General features: G+C 39.8%; 1 protein-coding gene across 2 annotated transcripts in view; it reads left to right on the top strand.

Moving 5' to 3' along the window:
- Nucleotides 1-18,236, top strand: part of Dars1 (aspartyl-tRNA synthetase 1) — a 41,098-nt gene extending 22,862 nt beyond the window's left edge. The window contains exons 6-16 of one of the 2 annotated variants that reach the window (XM_051203955.1): nucleotides 777-857; nucleotides 2,751-2,810; nucleotides 7,256-7,367; nucleotides 8,645-8,779; nucleotides 11,015-11,162; nucleotides 12,892-13,038; nucleotides 13,337-13,379; nucleotides 14,179-14,259; nucleotides 15,322-15,433; nucleotides 15,590-15,661; nucleotides 17,624-18,236. In XM_051203955.1, the coding sequence (XP_051059912.1) occupies nucleotides 777-857; nucleotides 2,751-2,810; nucleotides 7,256-7,367; nucleotides 8,645-8,779; nucleotides 11,015-11,162; nucleotides 12,892-13,038; nucleotides 13,337-13,379; nucleotides 14,179-14,259; nucleotides 15,322-15,433; nucleotides 15,590-15,661; nucleotides 17,624-17,715 (1,083 nt within the window). In that variant the 3' untranslated portion in view covers nucleotides 17,716-18,236. The remainder of the gene's footprint in view (nucleotides 1-776; nucleotides 858-2,750; nucleotides 2,811-7,255; nucleotides 7,368-8,644; nucleotides 8,780-11,014; nucleotides 11,163-12,891; nucleotides 13,039-13,336; nucleotides 13,380-14,178; nucleotides 14,260-15,321; nucleotides 15,434-15,589; nucleotides 15,662-17,623) is intronic. The other variant, XM_051203954.1, reaches the window with a different exon arrangement.
- Nucleotides 18,237-25,102: the final 6,866 nt, after the last annotated feature.

The raw sequence follows: 25,102 nt of genomic DNA, 5'->3' as shown, positions 1-25,102 counted from the left end.
AACGTATATGTTCATATGCGTCCACAAACTGGGAGAGCACAGCTTCCTTTCCTGACTCAACTAAATAGAAGCAACTCCCCTTTGATTCACTTAGTAATCTCGGGGTGCTAGTGGTAAGGTTGTATGTCTTTAAGGGTGTTCAGAAGACACTTCCTTACTCATGAACTCACTGATTTTTTTTTTTTTTTAATCACTAAAATACGAAATTAGCATGTGTGAGTATCAAGGAACTTCAACAGCATAAAAGAATATCCTCTGTGGCAGCTCCTGGCCAGAACACAGGAAATGAGATTTCATGTTTGATGAAAGGAGACAGTTGAGGGAGACAACACAGGATAAAGAAAGGAAGATGGGCAAAGCCCAGCTGGGCTGAAGTTGGTCATAGTGGAAGCACTGGCCGAACACTGTTTATTTATAATAGTCACACCTGTGTTAATGCTTTGGTTTTTGTGGCAGCCCCCATTTTAATTGCAACTTTGAGTTTGATTTCCCTAATCACGGCTTTGTTGATTCACCTAGGCCTTGTTTATTACATTGGTGTGTACCTAGGGTTTATAAAGTATTTGTGTTATCATAGTTGTCTTCAAATAATCCATAAAGCCAACGATATTTTCCCTGTTAGGTAGATTAAAAATGGATAGCATCTTACTTTATTTCACCAAATGGTTTCAGTTAAAAAAATGTACGTAAACATCGTTCCACGTAGATTGTCTTTTAAACAGATGATAACAGGTTTTATTTACTTCTTAATGTTTTTGGCAATTTCTCATTTTCAGATTTATGTGATCAGTTTGGCTGAACCCCGACTTCCCTTGCAGCTGGATGATGCCGTACGGCCTGAAGTAGAAGGCGAAGAGGTAAAGTTCATGCCACACGTGCTTGCTCTGGATGCCCTCTTTGTAGTAAATGTACCTGTAAATTGATTGGAGTTTCATTTTTATTTTAAATTCACAGGGGCTGGGGATATAACGCAGTGGTAGAAAGGTCAGAATTCAGAAGGCCTGGTTGCAATTAAATTACTGTCTTTTTTTTTTTTTAATTTTTTTTAAACATAATTATATTGACTTTGGAAATTTCACATCATATACCCAAATCTCACGAATTTGCCAATCTGTACCCACCCATCACCCTTGTAGCATCATTCCCAAAGGAAAACTTAAAAAAAAATAAAAAATGCAAATAAGAATATTTATTTAAACAAACAGACCAAAATAAATAAGAAAAACAAGCAAGGGAATAAAACCACTCTTCCATCTTTCCCGACTCTCCATCAAAATTAAATCAGTTAAATTTACTCTTACCACCATCATATCTCGGACTTTTTTGGTGTCCTGATCAGTTTTACAGCTAGATATATAGCTCAGTGGTAGAGGCTTATCTAGCAGACACATGTCCCAGAATCAAACAGCAAAGAAAGTCCTTTTTAATCTCTTAGAAATATAAAAAATACCTCCCATAAGCTTTTGTTTTATTGCTGTCTGTTAGTATTTATAGAATTAAAGTTTAAGACAGAATTTAAAATATTAATTATTAAAATGTTAAGTATTACATGCTTGAATATATTTTAGATTAAAAGTAAAAGTGTGAAAGTGACCACACCATACTTTATATTTTCCAAAACTTTCCTATTACAAGTGACATCAGGTTAAACATGGACAAATCTGTAAATGTGTGGCTACATGTACATCTAGACTTCCATACAGTCCTTGGATCTGTGGGCTTGTGGAGTTCCCAAAATCATACAGCTGTTGCAAAGTTCTTGGTACGCTCATGAGTGAACATGGAACGTATTATAATAAAAAGGAAATTTAGCCCTACATGGTGGAACACACCTTTAATCCCAGGCAGAAGTGGGTATGATGCTAAACCTCTTCTACAGAATGGGTTCCAGAAAAATCTGGTCCTCAGAAGGAAAGCCTGTTGAGGGGGAGATATCAGTGAGTCTTGGGGAGGGGCCTGTTGGTGGTCCCTTGAGCACACTTTTAAAAACTGCTGCTCTGTGTTATTCTTCTGTTAGGTGTTAGCAAGGCTCACAGGTTAAACCCAGGATGTACTAAGAGTTTGGAAGAGGGAAGGAGAGCCGTAGCTTTCTATCCCTTCTCATCTTACCATCTCTTTTGTCTTTGTTGTTTTTGAGTGTATGTGTGTCGGGGTGCATGTGTGTGTATGGATGCAAAAGTTGATACTCGGTGTCCTTAATCACTCTTCATCTTACATATTGAGACCTAGAGCTCACTGATTGAGCTAGTGTAGTTAGCTACATGTATTACAGCCAGGGACATGAGGATCCAATTCCAGTGTTGACACCTTTATAACATGCTTCTGCACCATCTCTAGTCTCTCTCCCCTCTCCTACTATCCCCCTTCCCCTCCCCTCCCCTCTCCTCTCCTTCCTTTCTCTCGTGTGTTGGTGTATGGGGGCTGTTTGAGGTAGAGTCTCTTACACTGTTGCTTGGGCTACCCTCAGATTCACAGAGATCCACCTGCCTCTGCTTCCCAGGTGCTGGCACTAAAGGTGTGCCTTACCATCCCCAGCATCATCTCTGCCTCCAACAGTAAGGCTTCCCTGGCTTTCCTCTTACCTGTCCATTATCTTGACTCCCTGGTTTCCATGTACAATATTAGCATACACAACGTTGACTAAAAAGAAACATAGCTTCTAAGAGTAGTATATGGTGTGCTTCAGAATACTGGGAAAATGGTTTTTCTCATCCCCTCCCCTCTTTTTCTTTTTCTTTTTTTTTTTCCAGGAAGGAAGAGCTACTGTTAACCAGGATACAAGATTAGACAACAGAGTCATTGATCTTAGGGTATGCCTCATTTGTACGTTTGTTGATGTGGTTATGCCAACACCAAGATGGGTGGGTTGCCACTTGCCTATGTATAATGATACAAGACAGACGTAGTGTGCCTCTCTGACTGACCCTTTCCCCAGAAAGCAGCCAGTATCAGGAGCAGGTGAGTACCAGTTCACAGGATACTGCCTTGCTTTATTTGAAAATAACAGATGATTTTGAAGCCAGTGTTTGGGTGGCTTCCAGGTGATGTCTGTATTGTACAAGCTTAGATAGCAAGTAGAAATGGAATCATTAAATCTCTACAACACGTGAAAAATGGCGTACAATTTGTTGCAACCAGGTGGAGATGGGTTGTTGTGAAGAAGTCTCTGTCGTGGTTTACACTGTCGTCTCCTGGGACTTGTATTTCCCTTTTGGTTTGGTTGCAAGTGAAAGAGTTCAGTGGTTTCATCATTGGTTTGTCATCTTTCTTTCTTAATGTTTGACCACATCTTCCTCCTGGAACACTTAACAGCAACCGTTAGACGGTTTGTAGTCAAGTGTCTGTCTGCTCGTTGCCTACTTCAGTACTTTTTTTTTTTCAAGTAGAAAATGAAAATCTCTATTTCTAATGAATTTTACACCCTTGTAATACAAAAGCTATTCTTGGCAGTATAGTTTGTGTGCCAGAATATTGGAATTTATGGAGATACACTGGTTTCTGGGTGTTAAACAGATGCATGTCCTATATTTTAATAGTTGTGTGATGTAACTTGCAAATTAAATTCATGCATTTATGGGTGCTGCTGCTGAGGATGTGCCATTTGAGGTGTGATTAAAAGGGAGACGATGGTAATACCAGTGAAACCCACCATAACAGGAGTGAATAGAGGCAGAGACAAACTGAAGGAGGGCTGGTTTATGTGCGCAGCCGCTGGCCTTGGGAGTGCTGTGAGAATCACAGGTGGGTGATTGCCACAGCCGATGGCAAATTTAACAAAGATTTGGATAGTCGAAGGTAATTGAGGGAGTTCCCTGGGTGAGTTGTAACTGTTGGCCTGGATCAGAGTGCTGTAGAGCCTAACGCTGTTGGGCTGCAAACCGGCCCTTCTCAGTCTACAGCACTTTTGTCCTACACTGCGACCCCGCGTGCTGCAGAGTCTTGGCCAGGATTTAACCTGGTGCACTGCCAAAGTTTCCTTATTGTAATATAATTGCAATTTTGCAGTGATTTCAGTTTTTTATTACAGAGGTTACTTGTACCTAATTATAAATTGTACATCAAGCTGATTTAAGAAAAAACATTTAGCTCATTTGGAATGAAGAGAAGTGTAATTTTAGAAATAACTCTCCAGTTTTTTTTATGACAGTGTCTTTTGTCTGAAATGCTTGGAACTGGACATATTTTGAAGTCTTTTCAGAATTAGGGATATGTGCATATACATACTAAGGTATCCTGGAGAATGGGACCCAAGTTAAATGAAATTCATTTATAATCCATTCGTATACATAGTCTGAAGGAGGTTGTTTTATATGTAATATTTTAAATAATATTCTGTCTAAAACATGGTCTTGAAGTATGGGTTTCTCTGCTTGTAGCATCATATTGATGTTCAGAAAGATTCATATTTTAGAGCATTTCAGATTTCCAGGTGAGGAATGCTCCCCAGATCACTTACTCAGTCCAGCTTCACAACCGTCTGTAAAATGGCCTTATAGACTGTTAACTTGCAAGAAGTCTGAGCTATGATAAACAAAGCTAGAGTGGGTTCAGCTGAGGCCGTAACTGAGGTTGTTTTTGTTTTTAAGCCATAATCCAAAGACAACAGAAAAATAATTTATTGTGAAAATAGTGCTAAACTCAGTACCATCATCAATTTCATTGTAAACTTGGGCTTGCTTAATTTTTTTTTTCTTTTTAATTCTCCCTCTCAATACTTGAGATTCTTCCCCTGAACCTGCCCCTCTTGTCTTATAAAAGATAAAATGTTGTTTTTCTAATAATGTAACCTCAGAAAAAATAATTCTGTAAGTAGAGTCTGGCTCCCCTTTCTATAACTCAGATAACTGCTGAGTTATCTCCAGCAAAACTTGGTCTGTATTTTAAACGAGTTGACAGAAAGTAAACTTTTGGTTCTTGTTAAGTATTATTATTCTACCTAGAATGACTGGATTTGACCAAAAGAAAAAAGTTCCCTTTTCTGTTGCTTAGATTTTAGTTGCTCCATCCTGTGCTCTAGTGTCATAAGGATGCTTTGTGAAGGAGCAGGTGCTGCAGCCTGCCTGCAGTAGAGTACAAGTGTCTTGGGCTCCGGGCTGCTCTGTTGAGCAGTGTTTTCCTCGAGACAAGTTGCCATACACAGATATTGAAGCTTCTTAGTAACTGTCCTGAGTACAGAGATAACTGGCATGCATCAGTACAAGTATGGATTGTTCTCAGTGTAAAAGTTCTCGGCAGCATTACAGATAATCAAAAGAATTGAGCGTTTTCTTTGAAGCTTTTTCTTTTTTGCTGCTTTTAAAGAACACCGTATGTTTAAAATATAAATGGGGGCACAGTAGGTGGTAAGGATGTATTTATTTTTTTAGGTCTGGTTTGGTAGGGTTTTGGGTTTTTTTGTTTTGCTTTTTGTTTTTTTTTGTTTTTTTTTGTTTTTTTTTTTTTTTTGTTTGTTTGTTTGTTAGAGACAGAATGTCCCTGTGGCTTTGGAAGCTGTCCTGGAACTACCTCTTGAAGACCAGGCTGGTCTCCGAACTCAGAGATCCACCTGCTTCTGCCTCCCAAGTGCTGGGATTAAAGGCATGTACCGCCACCACCCGGCTAGTTGTGTGTGTGTGTTTTGTTTTAAATTTTTCTGTTTTTGTTTTTGTTTTGTTTTTTTTTTTAATTTAAAGATTTATTTATTTAATGTGTGTGAGTCCTGTATTTGCAGGTATGCCTTTATGCCAGAAGAGGTCATCAGATCCCACTAGAGATCTGATATGGTTGCTGGGAATTAAACTCAGGACCCCTGGAAGAGCAGCCAGTACTCTTAATACCTGTGCGCCATCTCCCCAGCCCTAAAATTTCTTTTTTAAAAACATAATTAAGTGAAATTTCTATTCATACTATGAGTTATAACAATCAGTCCAGAGCTTAATTTCCATTTGATAAGAATATAAAATAAGTTTAGTTAGACTAGCTAAAAAAAATTAATAGTGAGTGGGGTGGTGGTGGCGGCATAAAGGCACTTTCATCCATGCCCAGCATCCTGGTTCCATTCCTGGTTCCAACATGATAGAATAAGATAGCCAACTTTTTTTTTAAGTTAACCTTTGATCTCCACATGTGTGGTATGACACACGCACAAAAAATAAGATGAACAAAGTGTTTTTAAAAAAAAAAAAAAAAAAAAAAAAAGTCCTAATCTCCAGAAACTCAAGGTTAAGTTCTTTCCTATAAAGGAGATGCCCCCCCCCCCCAGATCCTTAGTGTCTGCATCGGAGTGCAGTGTGTGCCCGCAGGATGAGCTGTGGCTATCCCAGTGTGGGCTGAGGTCAGGTATTTTACCAAGCACCTACCTGGTTATAACATCATCATCATCTCCCCCCTCCTCCCCCAGGCTGGAGAGATGGCTCATCGGTTAAGAGCACTGACTGACTGACTGTTCTTCCAGGGGTCCTGAGTTCAATTCCCAGCAACCACATGGTGGCTCACAAACCACCTGTAATGAGATTTGGTGCCCTCTTCTGGCATACAGGGACACATGCAGGCAGAACACTGTGTATACACACACACACACACATATATATTTTAAAAATACTTTTTTCCTTAATGTATTAAGCCACTTCCTTTAACTGGAGCACAGATAATTATTAGAGATCTCTGGCCTGTGGTTGAGGCTGGAAGTAAAGGAAGGAGCTGGAGTAACTGAGGAGGTAAATCAGAAAAATGAAAGAAAATAGAAAAGGCGACAGCAGCAAGCTCTTAGAGGGCCAGTGCTCACTGCTTTGTGTGCCGTTGTGGGTCAGAGTTGTGAGATGCTATGCTTTTTCTGTATTCCTTTTCATAGTTTAAGGAACAGATACGTGGCTATCTACAGTTAGTATATAGTTGGGGATTAGTAACGTGTGTGTGTTGTCTTCGGTAAATTATTACTCCAGGCTGAACACTTACTTAGAATGTTTGTATGCTACCTAAACATTCATACATCTCACTCAATGGACAGCCTTTAGAAACAGTCTCCAAGAGAATCTACAAGCAAGGTGTGTCATTAACTGTTAAATATTTTTCTCGAGTGGCATTCTTATAAATTAGAACACTTGCTGCATTTCTAGTGAGCATGCTCAGTATGAGCATATATATTCATTAGATTGCAGTGTGTCTCATCGCCTTCTGGCTTGGGCTGTTGTGCTCCACCTTCTCCATACTACTGGGCATAGTTTACCTTGCTTGGTGTGCCAGGTTGATTTAATTAGATTTTGATGCTATCTTACAGACATCAACTAGTCAGGCCATCTTCCGTCTCCAGTCTGGCATCTGCCATCTCTTCCGAGAAACTTTAATTAACAAAGGTTTTGTGGAAATCCAAACTCCTAAAATTATTTCAGGTAAGCTTCAAAATATATCCTGTAATTAAAAATACCCTCTGCCCACAGTTGCTTATTGATTTTGAAACTGAAATAATACCAAGAGCCCCTTAAGGTTTAGTGCCCTGGGCCTGTTTATAAGGACAATAATACCACCATCTACAGTGTTCGGTTCTTCAAGAGTCACTTTGTGGTAATGAGGGAGTGAAGCAGTATCAAAGCACATTCCTCACTGTAACTTAGGCCACGTGTATTTTTGTATTATGTTAATGTCCTGCAAAATTGGTATAGCAGTTTGATTTTATGTAAACTTCATTGTAAAAAATCACCAAATACCTATTGGTGTCATTCCTTCAGGAGTCTTGTCTTGATCATTTTACCCTTTTAAAATTGTTTACATAACACTTAAAAAGATGAGTTACAAATATCATTCTCACTGGTCCTACTGGCAAACACCTTTAATCCCAGCATTCTGGAGGCAGAGGTAGGTGGATCTCTTGAATCCAAGGCTAGCCTGGTCTACATAGTGGGTTCCCGGCTAACCAGTACTATATAATGAAAGCTTGTCTCAAAATCATCATTGCAAGGCTTAGTGGGTAAAGGGCTTGCCTGGTCACTGCCACCAAGCCTAACACTGTGAGCTCAATCCCCAGGACACATAGAAGGAGAGAAACAACTTTCATAAGCTATCCTCCGATCTTCACATGCACTTGACAGACATACACACCAAATAAATCAATATTTTTAAAGAATATCATTCTTGGGGCTGGAGAGATAGCTCAGTGGTTAAGAGCACTTGTTGCTCTTACAGGGGACCCAGGTTCAGTTCCTAGCTCCAACACAGTTGCTTATAACCTTCTGTAACTCCAGTTCCAGGAGATTTAATCCCTTCTTCTAAACTCCTCTGGTACAAAGTACACATATTATACATATACATACATGTAGACAAAACAATATACACAAGATAAATTATTAAAAGAATACTATTTGGATATACATTTAAAAAAATGAAACATTCCTTCTGACAATTAGCAAAATAATTAAGACATCAGCCTTATCTGGTGAGACCCTGTCTCAGAGAAAAAGGGAATATCATTTTTCCTTTTACTTATTCATTTAGTTTTTATAGCCTTAAAGTAATAGATAGGAAATTGATTCAGAAAAAGGGAATATTTACCTGCAATTCTTGACTTTTCTAGGTGTTTTTTCTCTCTTAAGTGAATTACTTTTTTAAAAAACTAAGAATTACGTGGGTTAGCATACAATGGATTATGATAATAGAAATGTTTGTATTTCAGCCGCCAGTGAAGGAGGAGCCAATGTTTTTACTGTGTCCTATTTTAAAAACAATGCTTACCTTGCACAGTCCCCACAGCTGTATAAGCAGATGTGCATATGTGCTGATTTTGAGAAGGTTTTCTGCATTGGACCAGGTAAGATCCTGCCATGTATGTGTTGATTAGTTGTAAAATTATGTTTAGTTAAATAGTTGTTATTAAGTCCATTAATTATAGAGTAGTTATGATATTAGAAACACTAGCATTTAGATCCTTTGAAAGCTTGAATCCTTTTAACACTGATTATACAGAGAATAGAATTTAAGAGCTGTTAGTGTGTGTAAGGCTCAATTCCACAAAAAACAAAAAGAAACAGATCCTAAACTTAAAAGTTAGAGATGAGGTGAGAGTGTGTGTGTTTGTGTATGACAATATCTCATTTTAAAATCGCATGCTTTGAGGACCAGCCAGGCATGGTGATGCACATCTTTAATTCTGGGCCTCAGAGGCAAGTGAATCTCAGTTCCCATGCAGGTGCTGGGAATCAGACCTAGGTTCTTTGAAAGAGAAGCCAATGCTAGAGCAGCTAAAATTCCAGTTCCGGGGAGATGATGCCAACTTCTGGCCTTTGTGGGCACTGTACACACGTGGTACACAGGCATACATGCAGGCAAAGCACGTATATACATGAAATAAATTTTGTTGTTTTGTTTTTCGGGTTTCTCTGTATTGCTTTGCAACCTGTCCTGGAACTTGCTCCATAGACCAGGCTGGGCTCAAACTCACAGACCCGCCTGCCTCTGTCTCCTGGGAGCTGGAATTAGAGGTGTGTGCCACCAACGCCAAGGGAAATAAATGTTTTAAACTTACCAAATTATTGTATATGTGGTTTTTTTTGATAGCTTAACAAAGCTTAAATTAAGCTTTTGCTAGTAGAGAAGTTGACACAAAAATGAAATGTTTTAACTTGGTAGTGGCGGCGCACGCCTTTAATCCCAGCAGTTGGGAAGCAGAGACAGGTGCATCTCAGTGAGTTCTAGGCCAGCCTGGTCCACAAAGCAAGTTCCAAGACAGCTAGTGCTGTTACACAAAGAAATCCTGTCTAAAAACAAACAAAAAAAGTTTTAATTTTCTGAAATTATTGTTTGTCAGACGTATATTGCATACATATTCTTAGGCTGGGTGCTATTAATTAGAATCAAAAGCACTCATCAGATGCCAATAGGGATCTAAATGCAGGTTCTAGCAGTATATTTGCACTGAAACCTGAGGCTTGGCTCTCACAAGCATCCAGATAATTGCTGGTACACTTGGTTTACAACAGATCATGCCTTGAATGAGGAAACATGTGTTAATCCCTGCTTCTGCCACATGCATAGAGCAGTCACAGGGAATAAACAAATGAATTACAAAAGAATCCCATGATTATACATGCAAGTGATAACATCTTTAAATCTGTGTCAGGGAGCCTCGTGGTGCCTCATTCCTGTAACCCTGCACTCAGGAGGCTGAGACAGCAGGATCATTGTGAGTTCTAAACAGTCAAGGCTTCTGAGTGAGGCCTTGTCTCAAAACCAAAAGAAGATTCAGAACAGTTAGCAGTGAGTGTAAAAGGATTGTTTGCTGGAGTCACCAGGAAAGAAAATTAAAACTAACATGGGCTTTAAGAACATGGGTGGTATATAAAAGACTGAGTCATTGTTCTAGTGGAGGGAACAGAATAGGTAAAAAGCATGGACTGCCAGAGAAAACAGAAATAAGAAGAGTTAGAAGTGTAGGCTAAGATTAAATTGAAAAGAGTAAAGGTTTTAGACATTTGTCATTTTGTCTTGTGATAGTAGTTGTTTGGGAGTTGTGAGTGTCCACGCAGGGATGTGTTATTTGAAGCAGGGATGCATTGTGGGAATGTTAATGTTACAGGAATGTTATTGTGCCGGTGCCGTGAGAGATGAGGGGAGCAGGTCAGAAAGACTGCGGGGAGCTGCAGAGAGCTCGGGAGCCGGACCGTGTATAATGTTACTTCATTTATGCCGTTTCATTTTGCTTGAGCCACTTTTTAATAAAATGGAGACAGACTCACTGTATTGGTTATAATTGAGTCTGTTTTTAATTATTGAGGTGGTGCCTCAGGATTTTGCATTCCCTAGGGGTTCTCAAGAGTCTCTTTTATTAATTTGCATTTGGTTCTGCTTTTCTCTAGGACTTGGGAGTTTGTAATGAACTTGCTGTCTAGGAGAATGCTAAAACAGATGGTTTATCAGTGCTCCATCTTAGCCTATGGAGAATGGGAAAATGCACCAGTTGGGTACTACCAAGTAGAATTCTTCATTTAAGTCCTCGTTTACCCAAGACTTAAAATATTGTGCTGTTTTTCTTTGGTTAACATAACAGTTTTCAGAGCTGAAGACTCCAATACCCATAGACATCTGACCGAATTTGTTGGTTTGGATATTGAAATGGCTTTTAATTATCATTACCATGAAGTTGTAGAAGAAATTGCTGACACCTTGGTGCAGATATTCAAAGGACTTCAAGAAAGGTTGAAATTATTTAATATTTTGAAATAGCCTTAATTTCAAAACAGTTGCAGGTTTTTTTTTTTTTTTTTTTTTTTTTTTTTTTTGGTGGGGGGTCCTAGGGAATGATAGTTTTTTTTGTTTGTTTGTTTGTTTGTTTGTTTTCTGTTTTTTCACATTGATAGTTTAAGAAAATTTCCAAAATTTGTTCTAGTTATTGGTTCTTTCTCTAATATGAATGTTTGAAATGAACCAAGATTGTCTTTACTATATAGACTCAGTTTTGCTGCTAACCTCTTTAATAAACATAAGGCAACAGCGTGGAAAACAGCCTTCTTTCTATATGTTATAGGTCATTTGGGGACCATTTGTTGTTCTGTCCCTTGTAATTTGGACTGTCAGGCCATTTTCCACTCATGTTTATGTTGCACAACAATATAGATGAAGGCGTATCAGTGACTCAAAGCATTGAGTGACATGAGTAGGGTAACAACAGTCAAAGGGACAGTCATTTCCAAATCAATGACTGACTGTACCAGGTGTGGCACACCTATGTCCCATGTGAGGGTGAACTTTTTTTCCCTTTTTTCTTTTTTTTTTTTTTTTTTTTTTTTTTTTGCTGTTTAATTGTGCATATGTGTATGCAAGTGTCCTCAGAGTCTAGAAGAAGGTGTCAATTTCTTTGAACCTATAGTTATAGGTAGCTATGAGAGCCACCTGATGTGGATTCTAGGAACTGAACTCAAGTCCTCTGCAAGAGAAGTGTGGGCTTTTAACCACTGAGTCATCTCTCCAGCCCTTATTTTTACAAAGTTTTTAGTTTGGGATATTAAGCCTCACAAACCCTGTGTACTTAGCACCTTGTTTTAGCCACTGCAGATAGATGTATGGCTCATTTTTATTGTGCCCATTTCCTTGCCCCTATTTGAATCAAGTCTCTACTAACTATCATTTTATCCATAAACATTTGAGCAACAATAGGCTCTTCTAAGTCTTATGAAAATATTTCTGATCCAGGTATACACCTTTAAATGGCAGTGTTTGATTGCAGGTGTGAGGCCAGCCCAGGGCTGCATAGTGAGATCCTGTTTCAGGAAAAAGGAACCATCCTTCACTACAGAAGCACAGTTCTCTGCTACTGTGTGCAGTACTGTGGGACATCACAGGAGGGGGAGGTAGCATCACTTAAATAACTTAGAAAGTGTGCTGGGAATGGCAGAACAAGGCAGCCATGCTTTGTGGTTCTCTTCCCTGAGGATAAGAAATGTTTAAAATTAAAATCAGATTTTTTTTCTTTTGTTAAATGCTTTACAAAATACGTATTTTATGGTTTATTGTTTTGGGTTTTTTGTTTTTCTGAGCTTTTCAAGACAGGGTTTCTCTGTGTAAACAGCTCTGGCTGTCCTGGAACTAGCTCTGTAGACCAGGCTGGCCTTGAACTCACAGAGATCCACCTGCCTCTGCCTCCTGAGTGCTGGGACTAAAGACATTCAACACAACCACTACCCAGCTTATGTAACAATGTTAGCTGAGAGGAGTTGTAAATAAAAATTTTAACCCTGGGCTGGAGAGATGGCTCAGGGGTTAAAAGCACTAAGTGCTCTTCCAGAGGACCTGGGTTCAATTCCCAGCACAATGCTTTTCTTGGTGCAGTCGCAGGTTCAAAGACCGATATTATCTATTGCTTACAGTGACCTCTTGTGGAAGAAGCATTTAACCAACATTTTATTAACTAAAACATTGAACATACAGGTTTCAGACTGAAATTCAAACTGTGAATAAGCAGTTCCCATGTGAGCCTTTCAAATTTTTGGAGCCAACTTTAAGACTGGAGTATTGTGAAGCTTTGGCTATGCTTAGAGAATCGGGAGTTGAAATGGGCGATGAGGAAGATCTAAGGTTGGTCTCTGATCTTTTTTTTTTTTTTTTTTTTATGTATTTCATGTGATAACTATTAACTTTGGTATATTGCTGAGTAGATGGGAGAGGTGAGCTTGTAGTTAGTATCTTCCTGAAATGATTATTGTCTTTAAAAAAAAAAAAGCAGGGTGGACAGTTGACAGGGTGTTTGGGTCAAAGTTTATTGCTCTTTGAGAACCTCAAATAAAAAGTTCCAGGACAGCCAGGGCTGTTACATAAAAACAAAAATAAAAAAAAGTTTCTGTTTCATCTTCAAACACTAGTGTTTCCTTTTCAGTACACCAAATGAAAAGCTGTTGGGTCGTTTGGTGAAGGAAAAGGTAGGCTTCGTACATGTGTTTTTTTATTTTTTTATTTCTTTATTTTTTAATCTGAAATGTACCTTAAGAGATAGCAATAGCAGAATATTTTATCATCTTCTTACAGTGGTATGTTTCTAGAGTTAGTAAAAAGAACTGTACTTTTGTTCTTAGAAAAAGAAAAAAATGTTTAAGCATGTTGTAACCAACTGTTTGATTAATTGAATGTGTGACATTCATGTAGTCATACCAGAATACCTCTAAAGGACATTTCAGATTGTTAGATCAGTGAGGAAGGGCCTCTAAATTATAAAAGGTCTTACCTGAGCACACTCTTGCTCTTATTTTCTAAAACTAAAGCAAGGAGATAAAAGCTTAGCCTAGTTGTGTTCTTTTTGTAAGAAAGGACACTTAATTTAATGAAGCTTACAAAGTCCTTGAGCTCCTCCTGCTGGTTGAGCCTTTCCTGAAGTCCTGCAGCCTTAGCTAGACCTTGAGCCAGCTGTGTCAGCAGCCTGCCTGTCACTGCTGCCATTCTCTCCCGTCTGCAGTTGTGACAAAGGGGAATGTAGTCAGTAAGAGCTGAACTACTTCTTTTTAACTAAGCTTGTGAGATAGTGAGAAAATGTCAAACGCTTCAGTAGTATTTATGTCAGTAGTTTCCATTTGAGGAACATTACCCAATTTTATTTAGATATCTAAACAAAAAGCTATATTATTGGGGAAACAATTTAGGGGTTTTATGTTAATGTAATAATTAATATTTAGAAATTTCTACAAAATATTGTATAGACTTAACATAGCTTCCTTCTTTTAATAGTATGATACAGACTTTTATGTTCTTGATAAATATCCATTGGCTGTAAGACCTTTCTACACCATGCCTGACCCAAGAAATCCTGTGAGTAATTTGATTTCAAATCACCTATTTGTGGGGAAGAAAGAACTTTCTAGTATCCACATGTGAATGCTGTAGTAAATTAGTCCTGAGAACCTAAATTAAAATCCTGTTTCTTAGTCATTTTTCCTAAAGATTTATTGTGGATATAAATGTTAAATATAGTACTAGATACTCAAAGAGTTTGGCTGGAATCTCAGTGTTGACCTCAGACTTGGAATTCACCTTTCTAATTCTTACACTAATGTAGTAAGTTGTGGTTTCATTTGATAGATTTGATGAAAATCAAAATTTATATTTTAAGTTAGTAATCCAGATGTCTTACGGCTTTTTGTTTTGCATTATTTCCTAGCTCTTCGTAAACATGAACTATCTGGAGGCCTTAGGGTTTACTGTGTTTCTCTGATTGATTGATCTGGAACTTGCAGATAGACTGGGCCAGGCTGGAACTCATGTATCTGCCTGCCTCGGCTTCCCAGGTGTATACCTCCAGCACCAGACTGGAGGACTTTTGAAACACACATGCTGAGCCCTACCTTTAGGGTCCTCCTAATCATTGATCTGGGGCAGATTTAGAGGTTAGCATTTATAAGTGTCAGTCAATGCTGAAGTGATCTGGGAGTCAGAGCCATTCTTTATGTGAAAGTTAAAACTAACAGTACCAAATGCGTGATTGGCTACAAGTTAAGCATAAGTTAACTCAGTTGTAGTTTAATCTTCCTTAAATGTTTTCTTAAATAGGTTACTTACTTACTGCTAATTTGCATTTAGAACTAATCAAAATTCACACATTTTAAAACTTTAGGCAGTGAAGTAAAATAAAAACATTGAGCATCACTGCTTAGTGTTCTGGATATTATGATGTGGTAGAAAGAGAATGGAAACCTAAACAGAGAACAGAAACTGCCCTTGGCAGCTCTGCTATTGAGAGGAAATTACGTTGAAGAGTAGTCATTAACTAGGGACAGACAGCATAGATTTTTCTCCCCACATGTTTATCATGGGAAAAGTGTAATAACATAGTACTTGAAGAATGGTGGTGGTTCATTCATTTTTCTTCTGCAGAAACACTCCAATTCTTACGATATGTTCATGAGAGGAGAAGAAATATTGTCCGGAGCACAAAGAATACATGACCCTCAGTTGCTGACAGAAAGAGCTTTGCACCATGGAATTGGTAAGTAATTAAAGTATTTAGAACAGTGTGTATTATGAAAATAATACATTGTATATATCTTAAAGATGTCTTATAAGTCCTTCCCCCCCAAATCTTCATTTAGTAATACCTTTTTTTTAATATAATAAGATGATAAATCATGTTTTCTTTTTATAGATTTGGAGAAGATCAAAGCTTATATTGATTCCTTCCGCTTTGGAGCCCCTCCTCATGCTGGTGGAGGCATTGGTAATGCTTCTATTGCTTACAAATAATTCTGCACACTCAAGTGAAAAGCAAAGGATGGAGTGATGGCTCAGTAGTTAAGAGAACTTGTTGTTCTTGCAGAGGATCCACTCACAACCATTTAAAATTCCAGTTTTAGGGGACCTAATGTTGTCTTCTGGCCTCAGCAGACTCCTGCACACATAGTAGGACATATAAACTCACATGTGCTCACACACATATATGTAAAAAAAATTTTTTTAAAGTCATAGAACAGTAATTTTTCCAAGTGATTAGAACAAAATTGATACTTACATGTCAAAGAATAAAGTTAAACCGTTACCTAACTCCCGATAAAAATAATAACCCAGAAGCCTAACACTTAAAACTTTCAAAAGAAAACAGCAAAAGCATCAAGACATTGGATTAGCCATGGTTTCTTAGATACAGTACCCATGGCCCACACAGCTCGGTGATTAGTAGCCAGATTGAATTTAGGGGAAATTTTAAATTTTGTGCATCAAAAGGTACTTAATTGCCTAACACGTACAAGGCTGGGTTTGACCCCCATCACTAAAAGGGGGAAAGGCAATTATATAACATCAATGCCTTGTCTGCACTGTCCCTGAATTTGATTCCCAGCACCAATTGGGAGCAGGGGACAATTGGGGAAAGAATGTAAAGGGGGCTGGAGAGATGGGCGAGGTTGAGAGTACTTGCTACTCTTTCAGACAATGGAGTTGAGTTCCTAGCACCCATATCAGGGAGCTTGCAGGACCTGAAGACATGCGCATATACACAGACGTGTAATATATAGATAACTTTCTAAAGTTAAAAACAAATGAGAGTAAAAAGACAGCTCGGATAATGAGAGCAAATATTTATAGGTCATATGTTTGATAAGAGATGAATATCCAGAATAAGTAAAACTCAAGTTCAAAATGAGTAAAGAACCTGAACAGAAATTTCTCCAAAAGAGGATGCAGATGGTTGGTGAGCACATGAGCAGATGCTTACCAGCGGCAGTCATTAGAGAGGTCCACCTTCACATGGGTACGGTGGTGCTACTGGAACATAGAATAGTCATCACTAGGAAGAATATAAAAGGGCTGTGTGCCCACTGCAGAACACACGGTTATAGTTCCTCAAAGAAAGACATTCGTTTACCATGGGATCCAACAGTCCACTTATGTATATACCCTAAAGAAAGAATTACAATATGATTTAGCAGTCCACTTTTATGTATGTGCCCAAAAGAATTGGAAGTGACACACCAAAGAAATACTTATGTATACATGCATCTTCATAGTGGCAGAGACATGGGTGCCGCCAGGTGTCCATCATGGGTAAATAGGCAGCAGAGTGTGGTGCTGGTAAGGGTCCCCTGTCTGACATGTTCTGGACCAGAAGAATTTCAGATGTGTATTTTCTTGGAATAATTTCATAGACTTTACCATTGAGGTCTTTGAGTGCTGCTTAATATTCCCAAAATTTCAGATTTTAGAACATTTGGATTTCTGGATTACATATGGCCTATAGGCCAATCATTGTTAAAAAGAAAGGAATTTTGCTGGTCGTGGTGGCAGACACCTTTAATCCCAGCTCTTGGGGGCAGAGGCAGGAGGATCTCTTTGAGTTAAAGGACAGAGTTAAAGAGGAGAGGGAGGGAGAGAATTTTGATATATGCTACAGCGTAGATGAACTGTGGGGATGATACTTGAATAAATGAGCCAGCTGCATAAGGGCTAATCCTCTATGACTCTACTTTGCTGTTATTTTAGAATAGTCAGATTCAGAAGCAAAGAATAGATTGTTATGCCTATGTTGTGGGGAGGAGGAAAAAAGAATATTTAATAGGTATAGATATGGGTTTTTAAAATAGAGCTGTTTTATAAAATAAAACGATATGTTCCATCAAAAAGTTGCTAGAACTGGTAAATGAGAGGTTTTCAAAAGAGGGATTAACTGTCATTTTTTTGTTCACAGGTTTGGAAAGGGTGACGATGCTGTTTTTAGGATTGCATAATGTACGTCAGACATCAATGTTCCCTCGTGACCCCAAACGACTCACGCCTTAAAGACATACTTTTTATTATCTTCAATAATCTGCTATTAATCAGATTATACCCTAGGTACTTAAGTCGTAGAATGTCTTATTAAAGTGCCACGATTATTTTTTAAGTATTTCAGTACAAATTAATTTAAGAAAAAGCATTTTAAACTTCAGATATGTTTCAATAGGAAATGCTTGAACATTTTAATGAGACATTTCTTTGGTTAAAATTCATAGTCTTATCACTACATCAACGTTAAGGGGAATTTTAAGCAGTTTAAGATTGTATAACGTTTTTTTCTATATTATGGTTGCCACAGTACTAATATCATAAATTTTCAGTATTTGAACTTTAAACTCTTGTCATTGAGAAAAAAGAATTGGAGAAATAACCAAGATTTTAACACATGTAAACTTGTTATGTCATGGGAAAGCAGAGTATGAGTTCTTAAAGGTTAGCTGCAGGAATCATGTGAGGCAGATGAGAACACTGGCTAGAAACAGTAACACCAAACAAAACATTGTTAAATTCTGAGGTTGGAATCAATAAAAATTAAATCTAATGATATTTTTGTGTGACTGTTTAGAACCCTGATTGTATAACTGGTTGCTGACATATATGCATTGGGAAAATAAAAAGTAACGTGGCCTTATGTCAATTACATATCAGGTGTGAAAAGTGACATAGAGCCAAGGGTGCATGGCAGCATGGGGACAGGAGGGCCAAAGGTTCAAGATCATCCTCTGCCTGTCCCAAAAGAAAAGAAAGCATGTGGGAGAGTAACAGACACATGCAAACTCTTAAACGTCTTAGTATATGTTGGTGCTATTGAGAGTGAACCACAAAGAAGCACTCGCGACAGTATGAACTGGCCTGCCGTGGTCACCACACGCCAGCACAGCTCAGTGTCCCATCTGTGGAAGCAGGAGATGATACTGTGCTCTACTGTAGCACCATCCCTAGAAGCTTGGTGATGCCAGATACTCCCCACCTAGAAAGGGTAGCAGCGAACCTTAGCCTACACACAACATGACATGTCCACTTACATTTCCTTTCCTGCCTGTGAAGCTTGTTCCAGAGACTGTCCTAGGGCTAATAAAACTTGAGGTGCCAACTTTGGAACTCCGTGCTATAGTTCAGGCTGGGCCCCTCTTCACCACAAAGCAAACACATACCTTGGGGTCTACAGATCAGGAACTAACTTTTAGCTACACTCCTGTTTGTCCTTTCTCAAGCTTGACCATAGGTGACTCCAAAACTAAAGGCCCTCCAAGCCAGCCATGCCCTTCATCCTTTCATGGCCACTTCTTTAGGGACCTCTGCTGAGAGACCCTACAGAAGAAGAGGGAATCGACGTATGTATGTGCATGTAAGGAGCTATGAATGCGAACCAACTTTTATAGATGACATCGTAATTGAACTGTCAAAGTTAGAACGCCCCTGCATAAAAGAACTTTCTGAAGCTTGGTCAGGTACCACCTTGATACTACTGTGCATGAAGTCAGCACCATATATGCCTTTGCAAACAATTTAAAATGTATAGTCAGCATTAAGTAAACTGTAGGGGTCCAGGATATAAAAGTGGAAGGAGTCACTGCTCAGCATTTCTTGCAGTGAGGGATTCAATTGAGAATTTGTCCATCCTTTTTACTGTTAGAGGTCTAGATGTCTGTGTTCTCAAAGAGTTAATACTTCAATTAGTAACAAGCATTCAAGTTCCAGCCTTGATGCTTTCTTGGTGCAGGCTAGGGGCTTACAGCAAGCAGGTAAGGCTTGGCAAAAAGGAATCTTGAGAGTCAAGGGAATCAGATCTGCTCACACACACATTCCTCTCATGGCTCTTTATTTTTCAATGAAGGGGCTTCTATCACACAAGGTTTCCAGTTTATATACCAAATATACCAGATACAATTAGCAACTCTGACAATAGCAGGAATATCATACATACATACCTCTCAGAACCAGGAAGGCAGATAAAATCTTGAGGAAAGTGGACACTTCATGTCTGTTAGTGCATAACACTGTTTATATGGTTAGTTAACCTAGAAGTCCATAATTGGTAAATGTAAAACACTAGAAGTTTATAATTAATAAATGTAGGAAAAGCGACACTGTGTTGTGTTTTGCTTCTATGTATCTGGAAACAGTGTCACAGTAGTCATGGCAACTTGTATAAGCTATGGAAGGAAAATGGGCCCTTAATTCATATTAGCATCTTCTCCAACTACTAGTAAATTCTCTCAACACTAGATCAAATGAAGAAGCCAAGGACTAAATAAGTGAAGGGACATTGGTCTCGTGATTCCCTGATGAGAAGGGATTCCTTTCTCTGGGGCTGGCTAAGCAATCTGATGCTTCTTCCTGAATCTTAAGAATAAAGGCACAGTTAATTTCCTATGTTAAGATCTTGTATCATTAGAATTGAGGTGTAGGTAAGTACAGAATATTGATAGTTTGTTAAGGCAGAACAGGGGCTAGTAGCTGCACTCTCCTGAATCAGAATCAGTGAGGCCCAGTCCTACTTGTCAGTGGGGGCAGACATTTGTGTTTCCTCTCTTTTGAAGCTCTGAATGTGGTCTATTTGCAAGGCTCCTTGTCGGGTGTCCTGCCATAGGAGATTATTGTATGGAGCTAGCTTCTGAGTTATGTGGGTTTGACTATGAGGACAGAAGTTCCTTGACTGTGTGAGCACTTTCATACCAGAACCCCACGGTGTGTGTTAGAGAAGGCCATCCAGTTCACCTGTACAAGAGGGAGTTGTGCTCAATAATTGGTTAATACACTGCTGGGGTTTGGGAGATGAATCCCACTATGAAAAGGGGGGAGCACTATGATTTCACAACCGTTGTACAGGAATCATAGTGACTATTCCAAACACATGTATCCCCAAGGCATTAAGTGTGTGTCTGTGTGTGTGTGAGGGGGTGTTCTCCAGTGGAATTCCAATGGGTAGCCTGGTGAGCTGGTCCACTGAAATCTCACGGTATGATATTGTAGACTGCAACAAATTAGGAGACACGTGAAGGAAATGCCCCTGGAAATGTGAAGATACTGTTCTGCTCTGCCATTTTAGAAACCAGCAGCCAAAGGTTTAGAACTATAACACAATTGGTAGAGTGCTTGTATGATCCCAAGCACTGAATAAACCAATCTTTTAACCTAACATTTAGGGATAGAAGCAGGAAGATTAGAAGTTCAAGACTGTCCTCAGCTACAAAGGGAGTGTCACGCCAGCTTGAGCTACAACAGACTGTCTCAAAACCAGTATTAAAATGTTATTCCTCTGATTAGCCAGGTCTAGTGATTCACAGCTTTATATAACTAACTAATCTCAACACTAGGACAAAGGAAGCAGGGGCATATAAAGTTTCATTCCAGCCTGGGTTGCATAGTAAGACCCTGTCTCAAAGGGAGGGAAATAGCCTTATCAGAGAAGCTTCCTGTTGCAGTAGATGGGAACTAATACAGAAACCCACACCTGGGCAATGTGCAGAGAGATTTTGGACCACTAAATAGTAAATGGGATGTCCTCACTAAATCTTTCTCTACAGGGTTTAGGAAGCTCTGTGGAAGAGGAGGAGGAAGGATTGTGAGCTATTAAGGAAACTATCTTCCAGACACAATAGGACTGATGCACATAGGAACACTAATGATTCATTAGTCTAGTTGAAGGCCTCTCGTTTCTGGTATACCATCATTGCTGGGCTGGGTCCTCATGGAAACTCTCAGATACTGTTGCCCCTGAGTCATGGAGATACTGTGGTTATCAATCAGGTAGACCAGACCCCTCACACTCCAGCATGTCATAGATGGGGGTAGATGTTAGGGTGGGCCAACCCAAGGCCCAGGATGTTGGGTCTGGGTGGTAGTCGAGCTGGTCAGTTCAGGTCTTTGGGACTACCCCCTTTCTCCAAGTCCTGTGTCCAGCGTGAGTGGTGAGTACAGCAATAGAGTTTTACATTTGAGGTCTGGGAGGCAACCAAGGACAATAGCTATGTTGTTTGGGAAGTCTTTGGACTCCTCTGACCAACAACTCAAAGAAATTTTCATGCATAGACTGGAGTTATTAGTCTAGAGCACTTGGAGGGAGCTTTATCACCTCAAGAGGAGCAGCCATAAAAACTATTTTCATAAGTATCCACATGTACTTGAATGTTTTTCTCTGTCCCACTGGTCCCCCTGCACCAGTTTCTCTCCTGCCCACTGGGTCCCCACAGCCAACTATAGGAAATAACACTCTGAGACTTAATATTAAATACAATTGTTTGGCCAATGGCTCAGACATATTATTGGCTAGCTCTCTGCTATAAATTAACCCATTTCTATTAATGTATGTATTGTCATGATGCTGTGGCTTACCAGTAATGCTCTGGCATGTTACTCCTCATCGATTACATGGTGTCTCCCTGACTCAGCCTTCCTTCTCTCTGCATCTTTGTTTGGATTTCCTGCCTACATACATTCTACTTGGCCAATGGCCGAAACAGCTTTATTCATCAACCAATAAAAGTAACACATATTCACACCCTACAGAAGGACATCCCATATCATACACTCTAATCTTTTTTCTGTCATCCCTAGTGCTTTATCCCTCCTTCCTCCCTCTCCTGCTGCCTTGCCTTCCCTCCCCCTCCCAAGATAATGTCCCTTCCCATTTTGATTGTCTTCCCTTTCATAGCACTTGTGACTTACTCTCCTCCTTTCTAGAGCTCTTCCCACAACCTCCATAGTTCCTCTTTTACTCTCCTGGTTTCAGATGCTTCTCCTAATTATATCTTCACATATAAGGATTCAGATTAGTTACCAGGCCATGGTGCTGCACACCTTCAATCCCAGACCTCGGGAGTCAGGCAGGAAGATAATCTGTGAGTGTGAGGCCAGCCTGGTTTACAAAGTGAAGTCTAGGACAGCCAAGTCTATACAACACAGCGAAAGCAAAACCCTGGAGGGAGAGAGAGAGAGAGAAAGAGAGAGAGAGAGAAAGAAAGAAAGAGAGAGAGAGAGAGAGAAACAGCAACTTGTATTCACAAATGAGACCATTCCAAGTTTAACTTTCTGGGTTTGGGTTATCAGACTCAATATAACATTTTCTTTTTTTTTTTTTTCTTCTATCTCTCTTTCGTTTCATTTTATAGTTCTTCTAGCTGGCCTGGAACTTTTATCAAAAAGAAAACACACAGTGATGGCTAATAATTGTCAATTTGTCTACTTCTACAATCAACTAAAAACCAAGCAGCTGGGCACACCTAGATTGAACCTTGTGAGCTGAGAAGATCTACACTAGATCTGGATTGTCTGTAATCAGAAGACCTAACCCAAAGACAGATGGTAGTGTCAAAAGCCCAGCACTCAGTAAATTCAAGGCCAGCCTGGTCAACAGAGTGAATGCCAGGGCAGCCAGAGCTGCACAAAGAAACCCTGTAAATAAATGGGTCACTCCTTCTGATGGCTGCCTACATAAAATGACTCAGAAGAAGGAAGATCTTTGGTTTTTTTGCCTTCTTGCCCTCACTTTTTTTTGGCAAGTTCAACTCTCCTGCTGCTGAGGCATTCCTTCGATGGTATTAGAACCTGTTTGTTCAGGATTCCAACATGCAGTGAAGCCCAGCTGAGACATCTGGTCTTGGAGACTGAACAACTGTGTTTTGGTTACTAAGGATTTGGGAGACCAGGGAGCCTTTTTTGTTGGGAGACACTCACTGCTGAACTAGCTGAAACTCAGGCTGTACATTAATCTTAGTAAGTCATATATATCATTCTATCAGTTTTGTTCATCTGAAAAACCCCAATACACTTACACAGTGAAGGCTACATTTAGAATTTCGAAGGACGAAGGCATGTGAGGCTTCAAGGTAAGATTATACCTTCAATTGCAGATCTCTACAGTATATACATACCTTAATGATTATCTTAGGGTTTCTAGTGCTTTGATGAGACATTATGAGCAAAAAGCAGGTCGGGGAGGAAAGGGTTTATTAAACTTTCACTTCCACATTGCTGCTCATCACTGAAGTGATGACAAGACTTAAGACAAGACTTAAATAGAGCAGGATCCCAGAGGCAGGAGCTGATGCAGAGGCCATGGAGGGAAGCTGCATACTGGTTTGTTCAGCCCACCTTATAGAACCCAACCAACAGCCCAGGGATGGCGTGACCCACCATGGGCTGGGCTGGCCCTGCCTCATTGACCACTTAATGAAAAAATACTTTACAGGTGCACCTCACTGAGTCATTTCCTCACCTGAGGTTCCAGCTAGTGTCAATTTGACACACAAAACCAGCCAGTACACTAGTATTAAAATATTAATTTGATCTACCCTGACAGGCGTTAATTTTAACATCCTGTAAGCCTCAAAAAAAAAAAAAAAAAACCCTGATAATTTAAATTTGTTTGTTTGTTTTGGTCCAGGATTACTGTGTCCTGGAGGCCCAGAAAAAAAAGTACTGGAGAAACACAGCTTCAAGTCATCAGGGTGTCAAAGGCTGGCGGTGTGGCTGATTTAAAGCAAGGTAGCCCTTGCTAGCATTCAGGAAGCTCTAGGTTCAGTCCCAGCATCACAAGAACCCAAATGTGAATATCCCATGAGGAATTCATGGCCAGCTTGGGCTTCATGAGACCCTATCTCAGTAAAAGCCATGTCAGATGTTTTGCAGATTGTACTGTGTCAGGAAGGTCCGGAACTGTGTCTCCTCTTCTGTCAGAATTTATGTCTTTGACTTGTTAAAAATATGTGTGTATACACTTGTGCACACTGGTGTCCACAGAAAGCAACAGAGGGTAGCAAATCACCCGGAGCTGGAGTGGCAGGTGGGGAGAGGCCAACTCCGGTCCTGGGCAGAACGAGTCCTCTTACTCTGAGCCGCCTCTCCAGTCCTCCATCTTTTAGGGAGCTCTCTCCTGTGGTTTGTTTGGAGCTTATTTCCTCCAGTTCAGAGAGGCTTACCTGAGTGATTCCTTTCCTCTTACCTCACAAGACTAGAAAACTATCGGGCAAACATGAAAAAAGTATATTCCTTATTTGGGAGTCCCTACCCACTCTTTGAAGTCTTTTTTTTCTCACTTAATACATCTACATAAGCTTTGGAAAAAAGTGAGCGAGAGAGGGAGAGAGAGGAAGAAAGAAAGGAAGAAGGGAGGGAGACAGAAAAGGAAAAAAGGTGAAAAATCCACCATGACGTAGTTGCAATTTCCTAGCTTCAGAAGCCAAAAATAGAGGGTGGGCGAGACGACACTGCGCATGGGCAAAAGGCTTCACCGGGGTCTGCATTTGGCGCGAAATTCACGTGTGGTGGGCGGGACTCTGAGCGGAACCGCCGCTGATTGGGTGGGTTTGGCGCGAAAGCCCCCAGCTCCCGCCGCACGATTGGCTGGGGCGAGGGGGCGGGGCTTGGCGGCGGCGCGCGCGAAGCG

Source organism: Phodopus roborovskii, unplaced genomic scaffold (genome assembly GCF_943737965.1).
Source record: "Phodopus roborovskii unplaced genomic scaffold, PHOROB, whole genome shotgun sequence".
NCBI lineage: Eukaryota > Metazoa > Chordata > Mammalia > Rodentia > Cricetidae > Phodopus > Phodopus roborovskii.
This window is presented reverse-complemented; position numbering and strand designations above follow the sequence as displayed.